Here is a 24,958-nt window from a genome sequence, read left to right on the forward strand (position 1 = left end):
TGCTGCTTTGAACGATGATGAACTCAACAAAGATGCTATCTACCGAATTCCCATAGCAAAAGCCAATTCCATTTCCCGAAGGGGATAATCTGGCGCAAATGTCCCAACTATTTACATAGAGCAAGAAGTGAGGTTACGGTCAAACATGCAAAAAATGGATGCAGTCATGGCTAAAATGAAAATAATATGCGGCTAACATGGGAAGCACAGGGCTCAAGCAAACATGGCTGCACTCAACAAAATGGTTGGATATACCAACACTTTTTTCTTTCCCCTATCTCTATGCAATCCAATCATTGATGCCTGCCCGCTATCTGCTTGAGACCTGAGCACCACATGCAGACAATACAAAAAAATCTTGGGACGGTTGTGAGAAACGTCATGCCAGCGTTTAACAGGCAAGTGGAAAATATTTCATTTCAGGATCGTTCGCTTCTGCAACGGCCTGGAGAGTGACGAGCTGCCGAATGGAATCTGGGAGTGGCGCACGATATTGGACGCGCACGAGAGTGCGAGGATCTAGATCAACCTGCACTTAGTCTTTGGCTTCTTCTTGCTCTGGTCGGGGCAGAGCACCGCTCGTATGGCCTCGTCAAACACCGTTTTCAGGCCCTTCTGGGTGAGGGCCGAGCACTCCAGGTACTTCACACCATTAATTTCCTTCATCATGTTTACACCCTATGGGGCAGAAATAAGGTTTCGTTTATTTGTCTTGGGCACTGTACCGTTGTAAAGAGCGGGAGGTCGAACACACGCAATGAGCAGTTTTTGGGGGGAGGGGGGAGGGATGGGAAGGATTAAGAAGCGGCGATATGAAGGAACGAACCATGCATACAAGGTGGTGGATCGTGGGAAGCGGCAACAAAACCAAATGGACATGCATGGCATGCATCGAGAAGTACTCTTACAGCTCAAGTATGCACCTTCGAATGAAGGTCCGTGATTACAAAAAGCGGCAAATATCTTTCTTTTTTTTTCCCCTCTCTCTCTCTACCTTGACAAAGGATAAGAGCTGTCTACTTGTGCAAATGTTAGGGATGCTATTTGAAGGCTAAAATGCATGCAAGCTACAGCAATGCCCCCTCCAGCTTCACAGCATGGTGGTCTGCTTCTAATTGAGACTATCCTTTATTAAAATATACAAAGAAAGTTAAGACATGCAAAAAACGCTGCGCAAAACTAGTGCAATGTTGTTACAGGATTGGGGCTAGCTAATCTCGTTCTTGCTAGAGACGCCAGTGTCAAGATTTTGTGGAGGACAACAGGTTCTACTAACCATGCAATATGCTGGGGAGGGGCTGACAATGATTTGTGACATGTTAGTGATTTTTTACAACTCATACAAGAACAAAAACACAAAATTACAAACAAAAAAAACAACAACACAGAGGAGACTGTTTCTACTGCTGGTTGCTAGGTGCCTAGATTACTCGGCAGGTCTTCTTCTTCTTCTTCTTGTTCTGGTCGGGGCAGAGGACCGCCCGGATGGCCTCATCGAACACCGTTTTCAGGCCCTTCTGGGTGAGGGCCGAGCACTCCAGGTACTTCACCCCGTTAATCTCCTTCATCATGCCCAGACCCTATAGCAGATACAGTGTGTGTTTGGGTGGAGGTGGAGGAGGAGGTGGAGAGGGGGGAAGGGGGTGGAGGAAAGAGGGTGGGGGGCAGATGGGGTTAGAGTTGAGTGGAGTGGGGTGGGGTGGGGTGAGGAAGGGGGTGGGTGGTGTGATGGGGAGAAATGTGTGCAGATGCACAAAAGTGGAAAAAATGTATATACGTAGTGGCCAAGAGGACGAGAGAAAGTGAAAGATTTGAAGTGAAGGTGGGTGAGAAATATGGCCATGGGATAACCATGGCGTATTTTGTTTTGTTTTGGCAATTTTTTTTTTTTTTTTTTTGGGGGGGGGGGGGGGTGGGGAGACCAATACAAAGAGGTGGAAGGGGAGTAGATGGACAGACAGGTATTAATGAATGTTGGTAGAAGACCAGGGAAAGGGGGAGGGGGCGGGAAGAAATAGTAAATATACACATTGAGAAATTTGCTTTGCATATCGATATTGGCAGGTACACTTATTTGAATATATATGAGCTTCATTTGAGCGGCAAAAAAAAAATCAAAATATGCTAGTATACACCTGCAAAAGTGATTTAAACAATAAAACGATATAACAGCAGATTATACAATATCATGTGGTACTGATGGCTTTTGTATTGATTTTTTTTTTCTTATACACTTTCTCGAAATTACTTTGCAGAAACGAACAAAAACAAAACAAGAAATGTGACGACAGCATAGGATAAGCAAGAGAGGCCTGGCTGAGCAGGAACAAAGGCGATGGAGATGGCGCGCATGTCTACAAAATCTGGCACTTCTTGCTGGGCGCGGCCTTGTTGCCCGGGCTCAGCACAGACCGGATGGCCTCGTCAAAGACCACTTTTAGGCCCTGCTGGGAGAGAGCGGAGCACTCCAGGTATTTGACGCCGGAAATCTCTTTGAGCATGTTTACACCCTAGACGGTAAAAAAAAAACCAAACGCAAAATACAGAGAGATAGAGAGAGAGGAAACAAAAGCAAAACAAGGAAGCAAGGCGAAGGAGAAATAAATAAACTTGAGCCTGAAAATAAATAAGGAAAAGCAACAATGACGATCAAAGAGTAAAACAAAATCATGTATCGACTGCGTACGACACACAACAGAAATATTCTCAGCATGCAATATAAAACAAATATTGATTCTTGTAGTGGTCATTTATTGACGCCTAACTTGCTGCCAATAGGTGGATCAGAGCGTTGGGATTGGCGGTTTTGATTTGTCATTTTTCAAAACATATTTTTCCCCTTTTTTATGGAAATTCGGTCGACTTAACTTCCTCAAAAGGGAGACATTATGACTGAAGGGATGATAGAAATCAAATCATACGACAGAAAAGTGGTAAATATTTACAAATCATACAGATCATGCAGAGCGCCAGTATTCATTGATATCCGGACGATTCTGCCATCGATTCACGATCAGCTCGCTCACAGAGCATGGCCCAGATAACAAACTAAAAATTCAGGACAACTTTTGATGGGAGGTAACCGTGTGACTCTGATACGGCCACTCGCCCGAAATTTTCCTGCTGCTCGTTTACACTGTTCAGCACGAATACGATACAATAAAAAAAGAAGAGCAAAAACGAACAAATAAAATGGTACAGCAAGCACTAAAGTGGAAGGGGGCGGGGGTATAGGAGACAGAGGCATCCGTCCTGGAATTAGACGAGGCAACAGCCCCCCTTCTTCTTGTTCTTGCCCCTGTTCGGTAGTATGACGGCCCGAATGGCCTCATCGAACACCGTTCGCAGCCCCTTCTGTGAAAGCGCCGAGCACTCGAGATACGTGACCGCCCTAATCTCCTTCTGCATGTTCTGACCCTAGGAAAAGAATATGGTGAATTGAGTGCAGTGTGCGACAAATATAAATGAATGCGTACTGGTACTACGAATGGATGTCTACACATGCATACACATCTAAGAAGTAAATGAAATAAGGCATCATGGTCTTTGAAAGTGCTACAGATCTAGGACACAAACCACAATCATGTGTGAAACCAAAGAAAAACATATACAGACCCATCAAAACCGCATATTGTATTTACCGGTCTATTAACCACAGTGTTTTGACAGCACGGAAGACCCTTTATTACACGGGGAGCAGTTAAAACAAAGTCACAGGAAATTTTGTGCCTACAAAAACAGTCTGTATCTGAAGTAGGTCATCCTAATACAAGGTTTTGATAAAAGATGCCAAAAGGGTCGTATTCTGAATTATGTTCGGTGGTAGACAACAAATCATACCTTTAAATTTCAAAGACTTAGAATGGGAAGTAAACTTCCAATCACAGCAAAGCTCCTGAGTGCTACAAGATGCACTTGCTCAAAGCCTGATGTCTACCACTGATCTAGCCAAGAACATACTGAAATCAAACTTCCATATGACAGTGTAGGCACTGAGAGCACAAAGTGTTTTTTTCTTAATTCATTACATTCATCTTTTTTAACGCCTGGCTTGATCTTGAGGGTGTGGTTAATATACCGACAAATATGATACTCATTTGTGTACACATACATGCATGTATATGTGGCATCTATAAAAAGACATATCTTTCAAATCTATCCTGGAATTAACATATTGCATGCCACAAACACAGGCACATGGACACATTCTCAAATAGATCCCTCAATACTGTCCAGGGCCAGATTGCTTTGAGTAAGTGGCAACCAACAGCATGTCAGAAAAATAAACGCATGTCTCAAAAACTTTGTGATTCTGTCTGGCCAACAACGAATGGCACCTTTGAACAAAGTTTGGACTCACAATCATCTAAACTCTTCAAAGCAAGCTCTGGAATTAACCTTTTTTTTACGCTTTTTTTTTTCAAAGACATTACATGTATTGACCTGATGTCTTAAGATCACCAAGGGACGCATGGCATTAAACAAAAGACTGGACCGAGAGTCTAACTTCTCATCATGCCAACTTGCACAGTGAAACACTTTCTGGGCTGGTTTTGGACCTTTTGGCACACTACAATTAGTCGCCTAGCAACCCTCCCTCAAAGTTGCATTGTGTGCACAGGAATTAGTGTTGATCACGTTGCCCACCCAACATTTACGGCCTCCAAACTCAAACAAGAACAAATCAACGGTGTAGCTCACAATTCACCCATCACCAGCGCTTTGTGTGTGTGTGTGTATGTGTGTGTTTGTGTGTGTGAGTGTGACTCGACTACCAGGATGACTGCGTGCCCCTCTGATAAAGTGCTACAAAATTCAAAAATCCGAAGTGTGTGAGTGATGAGAATTAACAAGGGAAAAGAGAAAAAGAAAGAAAGCCGGGATGGAAACTAAGTTCAGTGCCCAACCGAAGTTTTGTCCAATGCAACCTAAAAGAAGGAACATCTTGCACTCAGGCAAAGCATGATTTGTGATGGGTGCATAAGGGTATTTGTTGGGATTTTTTGTTTCTTTGGTAGTGGAACCCTGACCTTGGGTGTAGAAAAAAAAAAAGTGTGGTTAGTGTGGGGGAAATCCCTTTGTAGGATGTGATATGGGCACACAAAAACATTTACACAAAATGTTAAACAGCACATGCTTTCTTCTTCCAACATCAAGTGTTTCCTTGTAAGACTGCTACATACATACAGACACAAGAGAGCATCAAAGGATCCATCTTCAACCCAGAATTAATTGTGCTATTAGAAACCTGTATTACCCCAATCGCCCGTGTGACTGTGTGATAGATGTGATAAGGGTTCTGACACCCTTGAAGTAACTTTCTTCGCACGGTATTCACAACGGTCCTCGCTTCCTCCTCTCCCTCATCAATCCAAATCCCATTCATTATTCACAGCCGTTTCCCTTTTCCCATTTTCCCGTTACCTTGTAACTTGTCTCACTCCTTCCCCCGTCCTTGCATTCTTCACTTAATATTCATATTGCTGTGCGCTAAAAGGTTCTAGACATTTCACTGTTAAATGTTATCTTGATCCTACCCCTCCCCCCCCCAACATTCTCCAGTAAATTGTAGCATTTATGCCACGCATTTCAATCAAAATTCAATTTCTGCAAATTAGCTAACTGAGCTCATCTTATGTGAATATCGGACAAATGTAACAGATAAAGTACTTTTTTCATGTTGCACCCACATAGATTGAAAAAACATAGGAGAAAAAAATTCCTCCATCCCCCCCCCCCCCCCCCCCAATGCCAGGGTTGCAGGGATCCTAATACCTGTCCCTCCATATTCTGTTAACCCATATCACTCATGTTCCTATCCTGATGCCCCCAACCTCCTACAGCCCATCCTCACTCCCTTTCTGCTTCCACTGATCTGTTGTTCAGCTGGTCCTATCCCCACCCCCTATCTACGCCCCACGCCCCCATCCCCCGTCCCTGCCCCTCAGTCCTCAATCCTCAAATGATAAGGTGCCCTGAAAGGTTTACCTTCACGTAAGTGATGGGGGCGAGATTCCTCTGGGCCAGCTTGTCTATCGACTCCTTGTCTTCCCGCAGATCCAGCTTGGTCCCGACGAGGATGATGGGCGTGTTGGGGCAGTGGTGGCTGACCTCCGGATACCACTTGGCCCGCACGTTGTCGAAGGAGGCGGGGCTCACCAGCGAGAAACAGATCAAGAATACGTCCTGAAAGGGGCGGAAGACGAAACACATGGAAACAATTCGCACACACGAACATACATATCTAGGTTTATGCCACGCTCAGTGAAGAATGCCCTAACAATGTTGTTGGTTTTTTTTTTTTTAAGTTAAAACTTAGAGCACACTCTCAATGAAGAGATTAAAGCTGAAACTGATCATGTTCTATTAACACATTTTATGCATGACAAATACCAACTTTCAAAGCAGTAGCACTATCCTTTCAAAAGGTATTATAGTTGAAAATGAAGAGTGTGTGAAGAGTTTTTAAGGAATGAAAAGGGGACTGTAAGACACACCTAATCACACTATCCCATATGAGGACTTTTTGTCAATCTCTCAACTTTGATAAAACACTCCTGAACTGTGGAGAAATTCCTATCTCAAATCACACATGCAATGTTCCACCATTTTCCGTATGAGAGGTTTGACGGCTACTTTACAACAATCATGTCACTAACTATTCAGCTGATATAGCAGCCAAGAACTGTCAAAAACTTGTCCCGTTTCTCAAGACAACCAGCTCGCGCACACACCAAACCTCCACACACATGATGCACTTCTTTCATTCAGCTCAATATCTGACTGAATTTTGAAATTTCAAAATGTCATAACTTTTTCATTTCTTATCCGATTTTGATCACCTTTGCATTGTTCTGCGGGGATTTCTTTTTTTCTCTTTCTTATGAAATAGATAAAATTTTGGAGTGGATTTCTTCTTTAAAGCAGCATCCACAGCTTTGAACGAGGCATTTTCCACCTACCGTCTGTGGGTATGAGAGCGGCCTGAGTCGATCGTAATCCTCCTGACCAGCTGTATCCCATAGTCCCAGGTTGACTGGGCGACCGTCCACCATCACGTTGGCAGAGTAGTTGTCAAAGCTGGTGGACATGAGATAGAGACAGTAACCATGGTGATTATGGCACACAGAATTAAAGTTTACTAGAAATACAATCAATGCAGCTAGCATCCATGCCACATCCAGTTACATAGCAATAGACCGTTTCAGTTGGCTGAGTAAATTTTGTTCAGGAAGCCTGTGTGAGAATACCCTATTCATAAGGCCTATGTACATTTCATCAAATGTCAATGTGTGCTTTTGCCATTTATCTTTAAGTTATCTTATTACCATTAAAATCATACTTACAATTTCCATTATTATTATCACATCATTGTTACTACTACTACTATATTGTATAATAATGCACAACAAAAAATAAATAAACAAAGAGACTACTCATATATTTTGTTCCTTTTCCATTGACTTCACTTCAGTTTTACTCACAGCAGCACCATGTATTTGAATCTTAAGGAAATCAAATCCGCAAAAAGAGGGGTAAGGGGTAACATATTCACTGTATACATGGTATATATCGCTGTGAACCAGTATTTTGTTTTCACAAATATCACTCAAATTGCAAAATTTGTACAAACAAAACTGGCACATCCAGTACTCTATTAATATACTTACACTGTAGGAATGTATTCCCCGGGAAAGGCATTGGTGGTGTAGCTGATGAGTAGACAAGTCTTACCCACGGCTCTGTTAACGCAAAAAGGCAAAGGAAGACAGGGAGGGAAAACCACAAATGATTTATTTAATACTGTGTAAAGACATTCAGTGAATATGACATACAATCAAGGTGACAAATTTAACAAGTTGCAAAAAGAACAACAACATCCTGCAAAACAACAGCAAACACCAAATACAGTGTATCTTTGGGCAAAATCTTATCATGTTTATGCCTTGTTTGTCCTGTTACCCCCATCACAGTCAATGTTTCATGAAATTTCACATGAATAAGAGACAATATGCAGGATCCAAATTGGAATTTCATGTGAGTGGTCTCGTGCGCACTAAAGTATACACCATATATTTCACACGGTTTAATTTTTTTTTTTGCAAATTTCAGGAGTCGCGTACTATTTGCAAATTTAACCCATGAAATTTTCAACTCTAACTTCATGTAAATGTGACATGCACACATACATTTCTCCGTTCATTAACTGTACTCCACGATCGCCACTTTAACCACTCACAAAATTGTCATAAAGTCCGGAAACGAAAAAATTACCCTCACTAAACATATGGTGTAAACAGTTTACTATCAAATAGACAATGGATTATCTGGATTACTCAAGCTACAAAGATTCTTCTTAACTGTAGAACTTGTTTTGAGGGCATATTGAACCGAGCTCTTTATGTGAAACAAAGCCAGAAAAGTTACGGAAACATGTGAAGGAATCTTGTAGGCAAAATGAATATCAACCTTGTCTCTCATACCTGAGTCAAATGACATTTTGTATGTGTGTCATCTTACAAAGTACGTATTGATGTCAGAGAGACTGCATATCACACATTTAAGTCTGAAAGTTTTATATCTACCACCGCCATCCCTCCCCATCCCCCCCTCCCCCCCCCCCAAAAAAAAACCCTGGTTCACATGCAATTGCACATGGCCTCCCTTTGGATGACTAATTTGCATTTTATGCCAACGAGGCGACTGCATCTGATTAATGTGAACCAACTGTTTCAGACTGACTCTTACATCATAACAAGGAAGTAACTTTGTTCTGTTTTGTTTGAGATTGTGTTGTTGTTTTTTCTGTCACTAACACACACAAACACACACACACACACACATATAGGCGCTGTTGAGATTTATCTTTGCAAGCATAGTATGCAATGCTCTTAAACACTCTGCTGCTCCTCTTGCACCACCAACAGGCACTATACAACTATAGGAAACATCTCTTGCCTGTATGAACATGGGAAGGGGGTGGGGCAGGAGCTCCATCATGCTTTAAACAACGGGCAAACTACGCCCATTTGTAGCTGTTCTGTTCTAACTTGCCCTAATGCAGGGCTCGACACTAACTGTGGCCCGGTGGCCCGGGGCCACCAAAAACACACGTCGGGCCACCAAACTTTCAGAAATGAAGAATTTGGTGGCCTGATCGGGCCACCAAAAAAGGTCGGATGTTTGCCATTGGGCCACCAAAAATAAAAGTTAGTGTGGAGCCCTGCCTAATGTCAGATTTAGTTGCCCAAAGCAATTTGGCAAGCAGGTCTATATGTATGCTGTACATACAGTGTACATGTAGCAACCTGCCATTTACTTGTGCCATGGACACCGACAGCCATAGGCACATGAGTGTGCTCTGTATCACTATTCATTCTTCTTTAATACTGATTTCTTGTCATGCTTTCTACCTTTTCTTCCTGCTTTTGATGCGCTAGCTTGCACAACACAATATACTTCTTTATACAAGATTCAAGAGGATGTTGATATTGGGCAAAATTCTACAGCATGACACATATTTCATTTCAAACTGATGCTTTGTTTACAATCATATCTAAAAAAAAAACAACAAAATTTATGTACGTGTAAAACAATACGATTTAAAGCCATTTTGGAGTGCCTGCGTGTACAGTGTATGTTGTACACAGCTTTATGCATACCACCCACACGTGGCATGAATTATGGTGTGCATGCCAGTACTGCACTGTATGGTACTTTACAAAAATTAGCCCTACGTCTATACAGTGCCAAGAGAGATAGGTAGATAGAATGGCGATGGCATTAGTGCTTGTCGAATGTACGTCTAACACAGGAAAGTTTAGCGGCTAGAGGGCTCGCAGAGCGCGGAACGCATTAGACGACGGAGGCACGGCTGCTCGTGTCGTCACCTGCTTCGCTGCATGGGCTGGAAATCAAATCTACACTAACCGCCGCGCATACTTCCTTGAGCTTAGCGACTTTACGGTGCACGAAAACAAATTGTTTTTCCAGTTTCCTCCTTTTCTATCTCTCTCTCTCTCCCTCTCTCTCTTTCTCTCTCCCTGTCTCTCCCTCTTTGGGTGTGGGAGACAGTTCAGACCAGAAATGTTTGTTAAAGGGATGGTATAGTATTGGTTGAGATGAGGACTCAAATTTCAACCGTTTGCGAGATACTTAGAAACCACTTTATCAAATGCTAAAGAGAGCATAATACAATTCGAAGAAGAATTCAAAGTTCATTTGATGAAAATCGGTTTTGAAATGGCCAAGATGTCCAAAAACAAAGTAAAACAAAGTGATCGTAATAGAAGGTGGGTCCCACCTTCTATTATGATTGCTCTGTTTTGGATACCTCAGCCATTTCAAAACCAGTTGTCATCAAATAAACTTTGAATTCCTCTGAGAATAATTGCTCTATAATATTTCAGAAGTTTATCATTACGTCAAAAATGTCACCATCAAAATATGCTGGAAACCCGAAGCCCCGTCTCACCTGAAATTAACCCATCCCTTTAACGTTTAAGAGTCACACTGACAAAAATTCACCAAAATACAGATTAGTCTTTCCCTGTTGTCAAAAAAAGAAAATCCCATTTCTGCAAAAATTAATGTGTGTGTTAACATAGCATTCCTCTCATTCTTGGCACAAGATGAATGGAGCTTTTATTCTGAAGATTATTGTGACAATTGTGACATCACAATTGCCAATGGGGCAAGTCAGTCTTTGTTCCCTCATAGTTATTGAGTAATAATAATATCTCTGTGATACTCTAAATTACGATATATGATATTTTTGCTATAAAATTGGAGCCGACGGCCTTTTTCACGGCACCAATATTTTCGCCTATTGCCACTGGCATTTGATAGTTTAGGCACAAACTTTCACATGCATTTTTATTTTGCAAATCTTGGCTCAATTGCAAAATTCATGAAATCAAAATGCATGTGAACATTTCTCATTTTACTTTTACAGTACCTCCCCCCCCCCCCCCCAAAAAAAAATAAAAATAAAAATAAAAATAAACAGAGAGGGAAAGAAACTTTTATGCACATTTAGTAGTTTCTCAGAACTGCTGACATACAGGCTTCTCAATCTCACAAAATCTGTTTTCAACAACAAACCCATTTTGAATACATGTGAACAAATTTTTGAGTACCAGTATTTATGATAATGTACGGTGATAAAACTTGATTGGGGGCATGCCACAATGATACACAGAATTCATGAAAAAAAAAAACAGCTTTTGGCAAGACATCTTGGCTCACATACCCATAAATGCAAAGCACACAGCACTGGCTACAGACAGGTGCGCACAAACAAACACACACACACACACACACACACACACACACACCACACATATACATTGTACATGTACACTGTATGATGCATACTGCTTATAGTGTAGGATGCTGTAAGATGAAAACAAACTGTGAGTTGCATATGTGTATATCACACACACACACACACACACCACTTTCAATGCACATAAACACACCACACAACACACAAACATGAACACACATGTATTATTAGGTCACAGTACAATCTGCACAAAATACCTATGCACAGTCATCTTACAGACAGTGAAAATAAACACAATTTATCAGTGCAGTGACCTACGCATATTAAATTGTGCATTTAAGCGGGTCCAACAATATAAATCAACAAGATTCCATGAACTTCCACTGCACTTCCTTTTCCAAACCAACCAACAACCTAATATCACACAGTTTTACACATATGACTGCACAGGCCCGTTCAGACTCGCAAAATACTTGTTTTTCAATGTGCTTACAGAAATATTTCAAACTAGTAATTTTTGAAAGTCTAAATAAACTTGAATGACTTATAAGAATTTATACATTTTATGCATCACGCCAAATTAATAATTTTTGTCAGTCTGAAAATAAACTTGTGTTACATGTACGTGTACATTTCATACATCTCACAAACATATTTCTCATATCATGTTTGGTCACTTTGATTGTCATCCGAAGGTGTTGTCAACTCGAATTTTACTCGATTCTGAGGGGGCATTTGTAACCTGAATGGTCTGACCTCTAAAAGAATATCAATGGAGGCACAGCTCAACTGGACCAGGACTTCACTTCTGCCCTGGTACATGCACACAATTATACACGCGTACGTATGTATGCAAACTCCAGCACGTAATTTCATGTGTATGAAGAGTTACATTGAATGTTGTTTGTAGTGTGAAAGGGGTCACAAAGAAGACTCATTTCAGGGTCTGAACACTCCGCAACCCTCAACACGTTCAGAAGTCAAGTGCATTTGAAAAAAACATGATTGCCGTGTAATCCCTCACGAGTCTGAAACTACTTGATTCAAAGGACGCTAATCAAGGGCTCCATTGACATTGCTGACATCAAAGCAACATACAGATTACTGCTGCTGACGACTGTACAAGTTGCTGGTGCTTTTCACATTCACGGCAAAAGGGCGTCGAGAGTATGAAGGACTCATCTTCACACACTGTTGAATGAGCAAATACAACTTATTTTTTTAACAACAAAAAAGGGGGGAGAAAAATAGTTGCACAATACCAGATAAACAAAAATAGAAAATGCTTCAAGACTTCCTCTTAAAGACCTGTGCATGGGAATAACATTATCAGAGCATACAGCACTGTAGCTGCTGTAATATTCTTCCACATAGTGTTATCTATCAAAGACAAACAAAGTTTGAGCAAACAAGGTGAAATCTGATACTGTCAATGAGTAGTAAAAGAGCTAATTTCTTGTGAAATATATTGTCTAAAGAGCATATTTCTAGAAAAATACGACATTTCATATCATATTTCATACTATATTTCATACCCATATATCACTTGGCATATTCTTCTATCTTACTCTGACACAGAGTGTGTTTTTTGTTGACTACAGTCCTTTGGTGAAATCAGAAGTCACAAAAATGATTCATTTTAGTGTGATATAAAGTTGCAACTGGGGGGTGAATGCAAAGATCATGTACCAGTACTTTTGTGAGGTATCTCCATGTATTTACTATACACTTCTCTTCCATTTGATGTGTAGTTGTTTGCTTTTTGCTTGAATCATTTTTTCACGCTTTACTCCAAACTTCTAGAAACCATCACAGGAGGAGTAAAAATTACACCGAATTACAGAAATCTCTTATTGGGCCTGTCAAAGACAACCATTATTTCCTTCCAAGAGCTTGCCTCTACTTGAATCCCTTCGGCCCAGGTCCAGGGTTTGTTTTAGGGCCCTAGAATATCCTAGGTCCTAGATACTCTGTGATGCAATGTGACCCTCATTTCAGAGACCATTTTCCCTTTAATAAATCTAAAACCTACATGTATGTATGGGTGATTTCCATTCAAGCACCCATCTGGATAACACAGATATTAGTCTTGGTTAACATTTCTGATACACCAATTGACTGTTCTCAAAAAAAAAATCTGATTATGTCGATTTTCCAAAAATCAAAACATTCAGTTTTTCATGGTCCGAAAACCACAGAAATCTGAACTGTTCAGTTTTAATCAGAATGGCTGGTTAACTATCAATGCTTGCCATTCATAAAGAAAGCTGAAGTTTTAAATTCTCGACATGCTCTCACACTCATACACAGCAAACTGACACCCCCAGCCTCCGAGAAAAATATGCGACAAATTTGGCATCATAAAATGTGAGAAACCCAAGGGAGAACAGCTAACCACACAAATAGATCTATGAAAAAGATATTCATGAATAATTAAATAAATGTCCCCATAGGGCACAAGATTGAGTGCAGACTAAAAATTCTCAAAAATTGTGACTTTTTCAGGTCTGTTTATACACAGGCTCATTATACATTCTGCATGTGACGTGGCTACGCACTGCAAGTACAAGTAGCAACAGAGAGATTTGGATTGGAAGATCGCAGTGTGCCACGCAATGCTGAGCACATGTATACAGTACATGTACACAGATTTCCTGCAGATTCTGAGGCTACACAGTACATCCTATGGGAGAGATAGAGGAATAATACATCATAATGCAGGCATTTTCCCTGTACGAATCCTTCAATCACTTGTAAATATAATCCTACTCAATTTGCCAACATTTTAACTGATACAGCACGCTTGAAATATCCCTTTCGCCTTGGAATCCCAAACCAAGCTAACATTCAAATCTTATAGCTACTAAAAGCTTGTTCCAGATGCTACCTTTCATCCCGAATCCATCACAAGTCCATAAAACCTACCCCTACTCCTGAACCCTATTCCTACTCCAAATCCCTTTTAACAATCCCCCTCTGCCGCCCACCCCCCCCCCCCCGAATAAAGAAAAGGAAACAAAAGAACAGCGAAATTGTGTCATTTTGCACAATGGAAAATGGATCACACAGGATACGACTGAAAGGCAAGACACCATATTGATAAGGAACTATGGCCACCGTGTCTCGCCTGTCACTGCCATCTTTCTTCTTCATTTGTTGTCTTTTTTTTTTTTAGTTTGACCACGGGACAAAACAACAATCCGTTGTACTTCCTCGTTGGGAAGTCACCCCACTAATGCATGGGATATACCACAAGGCAGAGCAGAGCATGCCACTTTGCTTCAATGACACGCGCTGCGGCAGCGCATCAGAGTCCCGTTGCAGTCGCCTGCTGTCAATTTCTGCAGTATTGGGGCCATATGCATGCTTTTGTGTGAGTTCGTGAGAGTAAGACCAAACCGGCACTGACAGGAAATAGAAACTCCTTGCCCGAATTTACAGCCCTCCGCAACAAGGCTGTTTTCAATCAGGAAATCCATTCCACATTCAAGCCAACTCGAGTGCAATCATTATACACAGGGAACAGTGAAAGACTCGTTAAAACCATACATTCAAGAACAGGACTATTAAAACAGCTATTGAATTTGAAAGATTCGAGGTCACTGTAAGCCATAACAACACGTGAATACGATGAAGTACAACGTAGTATGAATGGCACAAAAGTACCGCATTTGCTTGCAGACCAGTCTTGTCTTTTGTGTAATAGTTCTAAACAAATAGCATTCTTTGCAATTATTCAGAACTGTAGTGATCATCAATGCCAATTCTTACAAGCAGAGTTATAAGAATTAAAGCATTCTTTTTTTTTGGGGGGGGGGGAGGGAACTAATTACAAAGTTGTGAGACAAGAGTATTGCAGCTTGTGTAGTCTAATCTGAACTACATGCTTGCGATCAAAACTTTTTGTTTGATGATAAAAACCACTGGTATTGATCACAAAATGTAAAATGGCAAAATGTTATTATCTTCTTGTTCTTGTGCAATATGATAGAGGCCTTCGCTATTCTATTCAATTTGATTTGACTCTGTTCATGGAGGTTGAATTGGGACGTGGACATAGAGTCATTACTTAGTCTTCTTAACATAAACCAAAAAGTAAAATTTATTTTAAAACTCATTCTTGCAATGCTTGTAAACACAAAAAAAAACATTGTGAACTCTTGCGATGTGAATTGTGACACACACAAAAAAAAAAAACGGTCAAGCTTGATCATTTTTGGAAACTCTTGCGATAATTTCCCCTGTGCAGCACGTGCGAACGGCACGCAAAGAAACCATTGACTTTTGTTTTGAATCCCATAATGCAACTCGCAGTCACATTCGGGTACCCAGGATCGCGCTCTGGTCATTGTTAAGACATGCGCAGCCTGGAGATTCAAAGCACTTCAATTGCAGCCGAGTAATTATTACTATTTTTTTCCCATGAGTGAATGGTGGCAAATAACAAGAGATTTTTGCATCGTGATGCAAAAACTGACAACTCCTCCGTGTGAATGCGGCTATTCATCGGGACATGTTCTCCTGCAGCAGCAGCAGCACTGCTGAGCAAATGACTCTGCACCCCTATAGACATAGTTAAGGAAGAGTCCCGAGTATACTCCGGCAAATGTCTATGGGGATTGCGTGCTGTAGCCAAATCAGTCCGTCCTCAAGGGGTTAAACTGGTCCAACCTAGTGTCATTGTTCGACCGCAGCGTTCTTCGGAGCATTACCGATCTAAGTTCACTTCCTTGTACAGGATATGGATACATGTAGCCACAGACGCTTGCATCAATATTGGAGGATATACATTGTAGTGCGGGGGGGGGGGGGGGGGGGGGGGAGACAGAACTCAGAGATTAGATAGGGAATGGCAGCAGAGACTTTTAAGAGCATAGTAAGACACTGTAAAAAACAGTTAAACATTCTAGAACCCAACAAAAGTTTAGGCAGTGACACGACTTTTAGAAAGAGCTATTGTGATATTACTTGTAGTGAAACGGATGAACATTGAAAACAACATGGTGCATGTCACAAAATGTGTATAGTTTGTTTGTATGATATACAATGTAGTACTGAGAGAACATTACTGCTTACTGCAAAGACAAGGAGAGACGGTAACAGACAGACAGATCGACAGATACAGAGACAAAACAAGCTGAAGAACTGGTTGTTATCAAGTCATTTAAAAAAACACACATATTTTTCATGTCCTCATAAATGAAGGTTTTGAAGTACAGTGCACTTTCTTCAAACACGTAGTGTGCCCTACATTGTAGCCTCAAAATGGCAAATATTTATTTTTAGCAAAACTGCGCACAAGAAAAAACTCTCATGACTTATACATGTATACATTTACAGCATAAAATAAAACCTAACTGTATAGGCAAGGGAGTATTTAATGGGTCATGTGATAATGAGCTATGAATACACTAGTGTACTTACTTTGTGTACAAGAAGAAAAGAAACTGGTACACAGATACTAAATCTTTTACACAAGCGATATACATGCGTACATGTACGCACAAATGCATGTAAGATAAACATTGTTTAACAAGTGCCTGGTCCTTAGAAATCTAGTATTCCAAATACATTATAGTGCAATGGTGAATACAAAATGTATGTGCTACTTCAAAAAAAAAAAAAAAATTATTGACTTCTTACATTTTGTACACACATGTCAAAGTCGAGACACAAGTGTCCTTTGTGATGTGTAGGTGTAAGAAATAAAAGCTTTTACTAATCATGGAAAATTGCGATGAAATAGGACAAATATCTGCTAGATTTTATCCATGTCAATGTTGGGATGACACCTAATAGTACTGTATTCCATGGGCAACTAGAATGATTCATTTGGGTTACACAACAACAAACTTGCTTAAATTACACTTTTTGTACGAGTGCATTTGTGAATTTCACATGTTAATTTCACACAATATCATGTTGGGTGACTTGGAAGTACAGACATTGAAAGTGAAGTTACTTTGTTGATATTTGCCCAATTTGGCTAAAAGTGTTCCTGGAATGTAGTTTTGATATCATTAATTTGACTTTAAAAGAAATTCCTGAGTGAGATACATTTCCCTTTAATGACAGCTAATGAGTGTCTGGAATGTATATATTAACATTCACAACTTGCACTAGATGTGCTACCTCAGCATCGGCGCTGATGTGCCTGTCTTCTTAATTAGAATAGGCCATTCCTAGTTCTAATCGCTTTTCCAGACTCCAAACACAGTGTTCAACGGAACAATTTTAATCAGGAACCTCTTCATATGGAGCACCACATTTGGTGCAGCAAAATTTAATGCAACACAATTTGTCTGTGTTATTTTCACTTTAATCGGAACCATGAACTGCTTATTTGGGAGAGATTTTGGCTGAAATACTTCCACTGTCCCTCATCTCAAGTCTTCACATCAAGTGGTGGCTACAACGAAACTTTACAAATTCTCGACTTTTGAGCGGATTGTCCGATTTTTCTCAAACTTTCACTGATGAGGTCTTCTAATATTGCTGCAGTCACTCAATCCCAATGTACACATCATATTTTGGTGTCATTCTCCTTTTAGCAGGAGCTGGGGGGGGGGGGGGGGATACATTTCCTAACCCCTCCCGATGAAGCGGAGGCCACTGTAGTACCCTATTTCAGAATAAAGGGCTTAGAATCGTTCTCAACCCACTAACCATCATACAACTTGTATTCACCCTTCATGTGGGTTGTAATATCTTTTCCAGTTAGCCGATATCCTTGAACCATGCCATGGATCTACCCTATGTCTGGTTCTCTATATCTTTCTCTCTGTTGTGCAATATTATGTAACAGCAGTGTCACTGACCTGCAATTTTTGCTACAAACTTTACACATGGACACTTTTAACTCTTCTGTGATGTCAAACACACAGATCCTCAGCTGGAAACTCTACAGACTCGGTACAGATGTGTTCTGCAGGTTTTGGGGAAATTACCGTAGATACTGTATACTGGGTAATTCATGAATATTGGAAGACGGCCCATGTTTACAAAAGTAACCAACTCATAAAAACATTGCCTCCTGTAAGTAACACAAATGCGCTGTAAATATTGGCTCCAAAGGTTTAAAATCACAAACTTTTCTTCTGAAAAGGGATTTGATTCCTATTTCTTATTGTTATTTACAAATTGTAGCTCTAGCTCTTTATCACAAATTTAACCACTCGTAACTTCGTCTTACAAGTCCCCATTTGCAGTATACAATACCATATCATATACAGTACTATTCATGTGAAATCAGACGGCCTTCATGAATGAAGTTGAAGGAAAGGGTACAACCACAACTGAATCCCCATCCCACCCCCACCACTACAAAGTATCCATAGGAAGACATTATTTCAGGGATATCAGGATATGAACTTTATACTATTTACCTGTCACATCCTTTGGCATGACACACAAGTTACAATCCTACTCTCCTAGTAAAAGCCTCACTTAACAATTAATGCTCATTACTTATGGCTCTTTTCAAATCATGCCCAGTCATTTGGGGCTGTACACACACATACTGTATGTACTTACGAATGCGCATACACCTGCCGATACAAGAGTACAACAAAAACAATGCAGGTGAATTAACTCATTCATGTCCAGTGAAAAAAAAAATTGATGCAGTTTACTTCCTTCCTTCCTTCCTTGTACAGGATGCCATTAGCATAAATTGTGATGTGATATTAATACTGGTAGTTGGGCATTGTTTTATTGTTTCAAAATTATATCCCACACATCAATGAATGTCTTAAAATCCAGTGTGTACTGTACAATTGTATGTCAGTAATATAAGACTCCAGTGTTTTCTCCAACACATATACAACATCTTAACATAATGTACCAAAGTCATTGTAATAAAACTCCACTGTTTTTTTCCAACATCGTGCTTGGTGTCAATTCAATGCATCGTTGGAAACCAGTGAGAGACAAGGAGAATCAAAGCAAGAGATGAATAAGGAAGTATTTTCCAGCTTAATGGGGGGGGGGGGGAGGGGGGAAGTGTGCATCAAGTAAATTATCCTTGTATAAATACCATATACTTTAAGAGGAAAGTTTGCCGACAAAATGCACATTTGAAGAGCAGTTTTTTTATATGGCTGATACATTTTTTTTTTTTCTGTAGTCTTGATCATCATTTGTACTTAATCTCCAACTAGCTAAATTGTACAGTGTCCATGCTGTTTTGTACCTCTGGGGTTGAACAAGGATGCGAAATATATGCTGTATATGGTACCCAGTGAAATAACTTCTTTGCATGACATGAAGCTACATGTATACTGTGCAACACATTTTGACTGTTTGTATTAATGGTTGTCCTGAGGGGGCTAAAGCGAGCTAAAGTCATCCTTTCATGCAAATGCAACATAGTTCATTGCACCTTTCACTGGAGTGACTCAAATCCTTGTGAATTCTCCTTTCTCCCCACACTCTGTGTCACTGAAAGAATAAAGCTATTTCAAAGAAAACTTCTCACACATGATGCATATAGCTAAAGTCTACAATTTGAGTGTTTGTTGAAATTAACCCCCCCAAAAAATGCTTATATGAATACCCATGGATACTTTGCTACAAATTCTACCAGACATGTAGAAGAATACTGTATACGCTATAATTTTCGCGTACATAAATTTTCGCGAATTACCGATGTCACACATTTTCGTGAGTGGTTAAATTCGCGATTGGGGGACCAGAGAAAATATGAAGTGGCAAAGAAAGTGTGAATTTTCAACTTACTAGCATATAAGAATGATACTAGTTACATTGTATACACTGCATGAAAAAGACTTGCCAAACTCTGCGAACTAGATCTAGTAAGTTAGAATTCAACATTTTTGAAGTGGTTAAGTCCATCGCGCTAGATTTCTGACGAGTGGTCCCCTTGCGATAATGGATTGGCTCTCTACAGTATTCGTAAGTAGACGTGGACGTGCTTAAACAAGATTAGCCAGTATGGTCTGTTCGGTAAGCCGTGACATGGTATTCTAGTACTGAAATGTTCGTATCATCAAGGCAAGGGATTCATTTTGGAAGGTAATATTTTCGCGTGTTGTTAATTTCGCGAATAGCTCCCGACTCGCGAAATTCGCGAAAATAAAACCCCCGCGAAATATATAGCGTATACAGTAACACATATTCTCTCTTTAGTCTTATCTACATAACAATGAGAAAAAAGAAAGACAGACAATTCTATTCCACTCACTTACATTTCGTAAATCATTCAAAAATATAATGGCATTGATCCAGGAGATATCGTATGAACTCCCAAAGTGACATCACAAAAGAGTGACTTTGACACTCACACGGACACAGAGGGTGTACATTTTGAACGGAAGAGAACAACACAAAGGGTGCATTCCAAGGATTCCTTTCTCCCACAGTGTACTGTAATCCCTGGATAATGACAAAAGACCGTATGACACGTGTACCCAGCCCTATACAGTCAACACACACTAGCTACTGTCTGTGTCCCTGTTATTCAACTCACTATGTTGTAGTGACCCTCACATTTATATGCCCAATTCTCCTTTTCTCACCTTTTCATTTCCAAACTGTTCATTAGTATCAAACATAAACAGTCTAATGGTTTCACAGTTATCACATTACCAATAGATTACCAATAGATTTTTTATATTTATCTGATCTTCTTAATAATCTTAAAAACTTATTAGTCTCACTCTGATAAGATCATTAAAGAATTGTCCCAGCTGTTTAGCAACCACACAACTTGCATATTTTTTTTTTCTGTGGGCAAAAAGAAAATGGCCTGCCATACATATAAAGAGCCTACCTAAGGACTTTTCTACTTTTTCTTGTATATACACTACTACACTGTTTGAGAAAAAAAAAATGTGACTAACAAAATAATTTGAAACAACCACAGCATTGCCTATTGCTTTATGGCAAAAACAAAAACAAAAACAAGGAAAGCACTCTCACTCAAATATGAGTATGACTGACTTTTATTCTATTTACCAATGTACGATGTCTATTGAGTACTAGCTATGGTGGCTCACAGGATGGAACTCAAAAGAAATTTACAATGCAATGCCACTTCACACAAGGAAACAATTGTATTGGCAATATAAGCCTACAGTACATGCACATGTGTAATAACACCTGTCGACACTTGTCACAAGTGCTACAATTCAGAGCTCTTCCCTCGTCAGCAGAAAATTTGTCAGATCATGCCGTTCACGAAGCAGTTGTTTATAACCTGCAACAGAGTGCAGTCTCTGAATAGCAGCAGCCTTCATGTTTTTGAGACTTTGTTTTTGATGTTGCTTTGTTGCATATTGAGAAGTTACCTTGGAAATAATGGAATTGTCAATAAATGCTTCGAAAGTATTCCAACATTTCTACGGACGATGCACAATTTTCATTTCAATTCTGCTGTGTACAATGTGGACAAAATAACTTTCACAGAGACTAAAACCTACAAAACGCCAGTACCAAGAAAGAAACTGAGATATCATAGGATCTGCCGGCACTTCATCTTGATTCACTAAAACTCAAGTGTCAGCCTTCCATACATTGAATATATAATGTGTCTAAAAATCTATCCAAAATATAAAAAGAGTACCCATACATCACTGATTTTGAAGTAGATATTGTTAGATCTTGATATACTCACACATCAATGATCTCAACTATATCATGCAGATGGAGTACATAATATGTAAATATCTGACAACAGTTCTGCTACCCTGAAGGTTTGTTTCTAAGAAGCTGCCTAAATGCCCTTCCACCCCCCTCCCCCCCAATAGAAATACAATTCCTGTCTATTTCACAGTTTTATGTGGACTAGAAACAAAATTTTGCCACAACAATAAAAAAAAAAAAGTTCCAGATTCCAATGCTCAATACTACCAGCAGTGTTGTGCATACATGCATAGATATATGGATATAGAGTCCCGTAAGTTTTGGTTAAAGGCACATGGTCCTGGTGGTTTAGTCAAATGCGCACGGCTCAAGTTTCCTACAGAGACCTAAGCTATCGACTCCTCTTTAGCGCTGACGCTCTGGCCCATTTCCCCGAATCCGAAGAATTCCGATCCACTATAGTCAGTGGTCCTATCACAGTTAGGCTCATGATTCGGCTGAGGGGGATGGCAGCTTTAGCAAACTTCTTTTGTGATGTCATACTAAGAACCACATAAGCAAGCTTCCTGGCATCACTACAGACTACGTGACGCGCAGAGAAGACAACGAAGGCAATGTTACCTAGCAACACCTACGCACTTTGCGTCTTTACTCTTGATGACAGCTCAACTTTGGCGATCTTCGTATCATGCTAACAGCGATAGGCAGTATCATCCAACAGCGCCCTCTAACCCACTGGGACTATGCGCCTTTAATAAGCAAGATAACACTTCTCTGCTGCAATGGAAAAATACTTATAACTTGGCCACTAACATTATCATGCCTTGTTTTTGCTGTTTTGAACAGTTGTTCTACTCAGATCCCAAGGGATTTGGCATTGCATTGGGACATTTTACAAACAAAAGTGATAAAAGTAGGAGCTGAGGTTCTATCTAAAAAAAAAAGAAAAAAAGTAATATTCTCAATTGGATTCGACTATTTTGAAGTCATATAGACAAAGAATACAGTGTATAAGTGTGTAAGCTTGTTTGATCACTATAAGATATTATGTTCAGGGCTCAATCCGTGGAATTATCTGTATGTCTGGAGAAAGTGTTCTTTTGACAAGAACTCAAATTTGGAAAGAACTCGAAAAAGTCAACAAACCCATTTTTATTTGGATGACAATGGATGTGCACAATCACTGAATCACCCATCAAGGTCCTTCAATGCCTTTATAAAGCATGTACCTGGTATCTATTGACCTACATTGTATGCAGAAGCATGGTAATTCTCTTGGAAGAAGAATTACTATAGTAACACAAAAAAGGGCCCTACTAATGAGTGTGTGATATGACATCTCCGTCCAGTCATGAACACATGTTTACGTGTCAGAACCCTGCTACACTGTCTGAAAATTATGTAAATCCAGTGTAAGAAAAGAATTGTTCTGTATATAGAAGGCAATGCATATATGTCTACAGTAAAGTACCTCTGCAACACTGTAGTGAAAATTTTGGTCTTATCCAAAGTCTGATAGCAAGCACAGAAGCTACTCTAAACAATACTGAGGAAAATTAATTTTACAAAATTTGCACCACCTAGAATCTAGAGGTCCTGGGAAAAAGAAAAAATGGAAATCCCTCAGATTGCAATGTTTTTATAGTAAACTCCTCAATGTGAAAAAAAAAAATCAAAAGTCAATAGTCATAACTTTTGCAGAACTTGACAAAGAGGACAAAGTCTACAGTAAAGATGTCCCTTCAGCACAATCATACCAATCGTATCTAGTATCTCTCCTTTTGATGCTAATACAAAGTTCTGTAGATTCAACATTGCCTTTTTGCTGGTCTTTGCCTCATATTCAATTTGTCAAAGTAATTGAGTGCAAACCTTTACTGGGTACAGTGATACGTTATGACTGTTAATGTTATCTAAAAATTTCCCAGTGGTCAGTTTTACCTGTAATATTTCTAATGTGATATTCCACTCTTCATTAATACGCGCAGTAGGTATCACATCCTCTTGGTTGGCTCTCATTGATCACACGTTACAGACATGAGACACGAGGCATATTAAAAAGTGCACAAAAAATAAAAACATGATCTTCCTAAAAAAAAATTGTATTTAAATTTAAACTAAAATCATTCTGTTCTGTCCCGGGCGACTACTTGAAGGTGATATCTTTGATCTTTAATTATGATTTGATGATGCCAATTGATGGTGAGTTCACTACGCGTCTCGAGGCAGGTGGTTCCACAGGCGGATGCTGGATGGTACAGTGTAATTATCTGGTACTCTGGGAAAAACGTCCCTCTTAGCAGTGATGTGCAGGTTCTGGAATGACGAACATCTTGTTGTGTTGTGTCCTCTAGTTTGGTAATAATAGGGAGCTTTAGATTTGCCACACAGACGTTACAGACTACAATTGCGTTGGGCGTTCTCCTCTCTACCTGCGTCATGTTGCAAAGTAATGCTAGACCATTTGATTTAGTCTTTACGCAAGGTTGCTAGCTAGCGTCAGCATGCAGCACTTGTTCGACAGCAAAAAACTCAACTTAATCCCGTCTAGTTTGACTGATTCAATTAGTGCTATGGGGTTATGGCTGCCTCTTTTCTTATCAGTATCATATTCTGAAAATTCTGATTTCCAAATTACGTTGGTTAGTATAAATACATTGATTGTTAATAAGCTAGGCGGAACTCCGCAGCGGCGCGGCGAGGCTCAGCTCGCTTGACTGACTGGCCGCTTGACTACGCGTACGTACGGTGTGCGGCGCGCCGCGCCAATGGCTTGCTAAGCTTATCATGTTACAGGAACATGAAGTGAGACAAGTTTGTAACACGTTAATAAAAGTCAGTAAATTCACTATCTTACCCATCACCAACCACTACACATTTGATGGCCTGCATCCTGAGTATGTAGACTGCTTCAGATCGTGAGTAACTATGATGACATTAGGAATATCTCATCCAATTTATGCACAAATACTTCACGGAAGCGTGGTTTCCCTTCGGATTTTGGGGTGTGTAAAATAGTGCGGATGATGCGGAAGTGATTGTACTCATTTATATTCGACACGATGCCAA

At 40.0% G+C, this 24,958-nt stretch overlaps 1 protein-coding gene across 3 annotated transcripts; it reads right to left on the reverse strand.

Annotated features, from left to right (window-relative positions):
- Window positions 1–138: 138 nt before the first annotated feature.
- LOC139735433 (ras-related C3 botulinum toxin substrate 1) lies at window positions 139–24,906 on the reverse strand. Of its 3 annotated transcripts, none has more exons than XM_071646188.1 (5): window positions 24,747–24,906; window positions 7,671–7,742; window positions 6,963–7,080; window positions 5,989–6,186; window positions 139–678 (listed from the first exon to the last, which is right to left on the reverse strand). In XM_071646188.1, exons 1-5 carry the CDS (start codon window positions 24,779–24,781, stop codon window positions 520–522), a joined length of 582 nt encoding a protein of 193 aa, XP_071502289.1. In that variant the 5' UTR covers window positions 24,782–24,906; the 3' UTR covers window positions 139–519. The 3 variants fall into 3 exon arrangements, with proteins under 3 accessions (XP_071502289.1, XP_071502288.1, XP_071502290.1); XM_071646187.1 differs by having other exon boundaries at window positions 139–1,580; XM_071646189.1 differs by lacking the exon at window positions 139–678 and adding an exon at window positions 3,252–3,417.
- Between the last annotated feature and the right edge of the window lie 52 nt (window positions 24,907–24,958).

The sequence above is a fragment of the Diadema antillarum genome, unplaced genomic scaffold (assembly GCF_040938485.1).
Source record: "Diadema antillarum isolate AM-2024a unplaced genomic scaffold, OU_Dant_1.0 seq00000578_RagTag, whole genome shotgun sequence".
Lineage (NCBI taxonomy): Eukaryota > Metazoa > Echinodermata > Echinoidea > Diadematoida > Diadematidae > Diadema > Diadema antillarum.

Bases quoted from the DNA above. Each gene is read 5' to 3' on its own strand.
- LOC139735433 (XM_071646188.1), bottom strand. From the start codon at position 24,781: ATGCAGGCCATCAAATGTGTAGTGGTTGGTGATGG. The intron at 7,081-7,670 runs GTAAGTATATTA...CATGTCCACCAG, and splicing joins GGGGAATACATTCCTACAGT to CTTTGACAACTACTCTGCCA. The intron at 6,187-6,962 runs GTAGGTGGAAAA...CGCCCCTTTCAG, and splicing joins CGCTCTCATACCCACAGACG to GACGTATTCTTGATCTGTTT.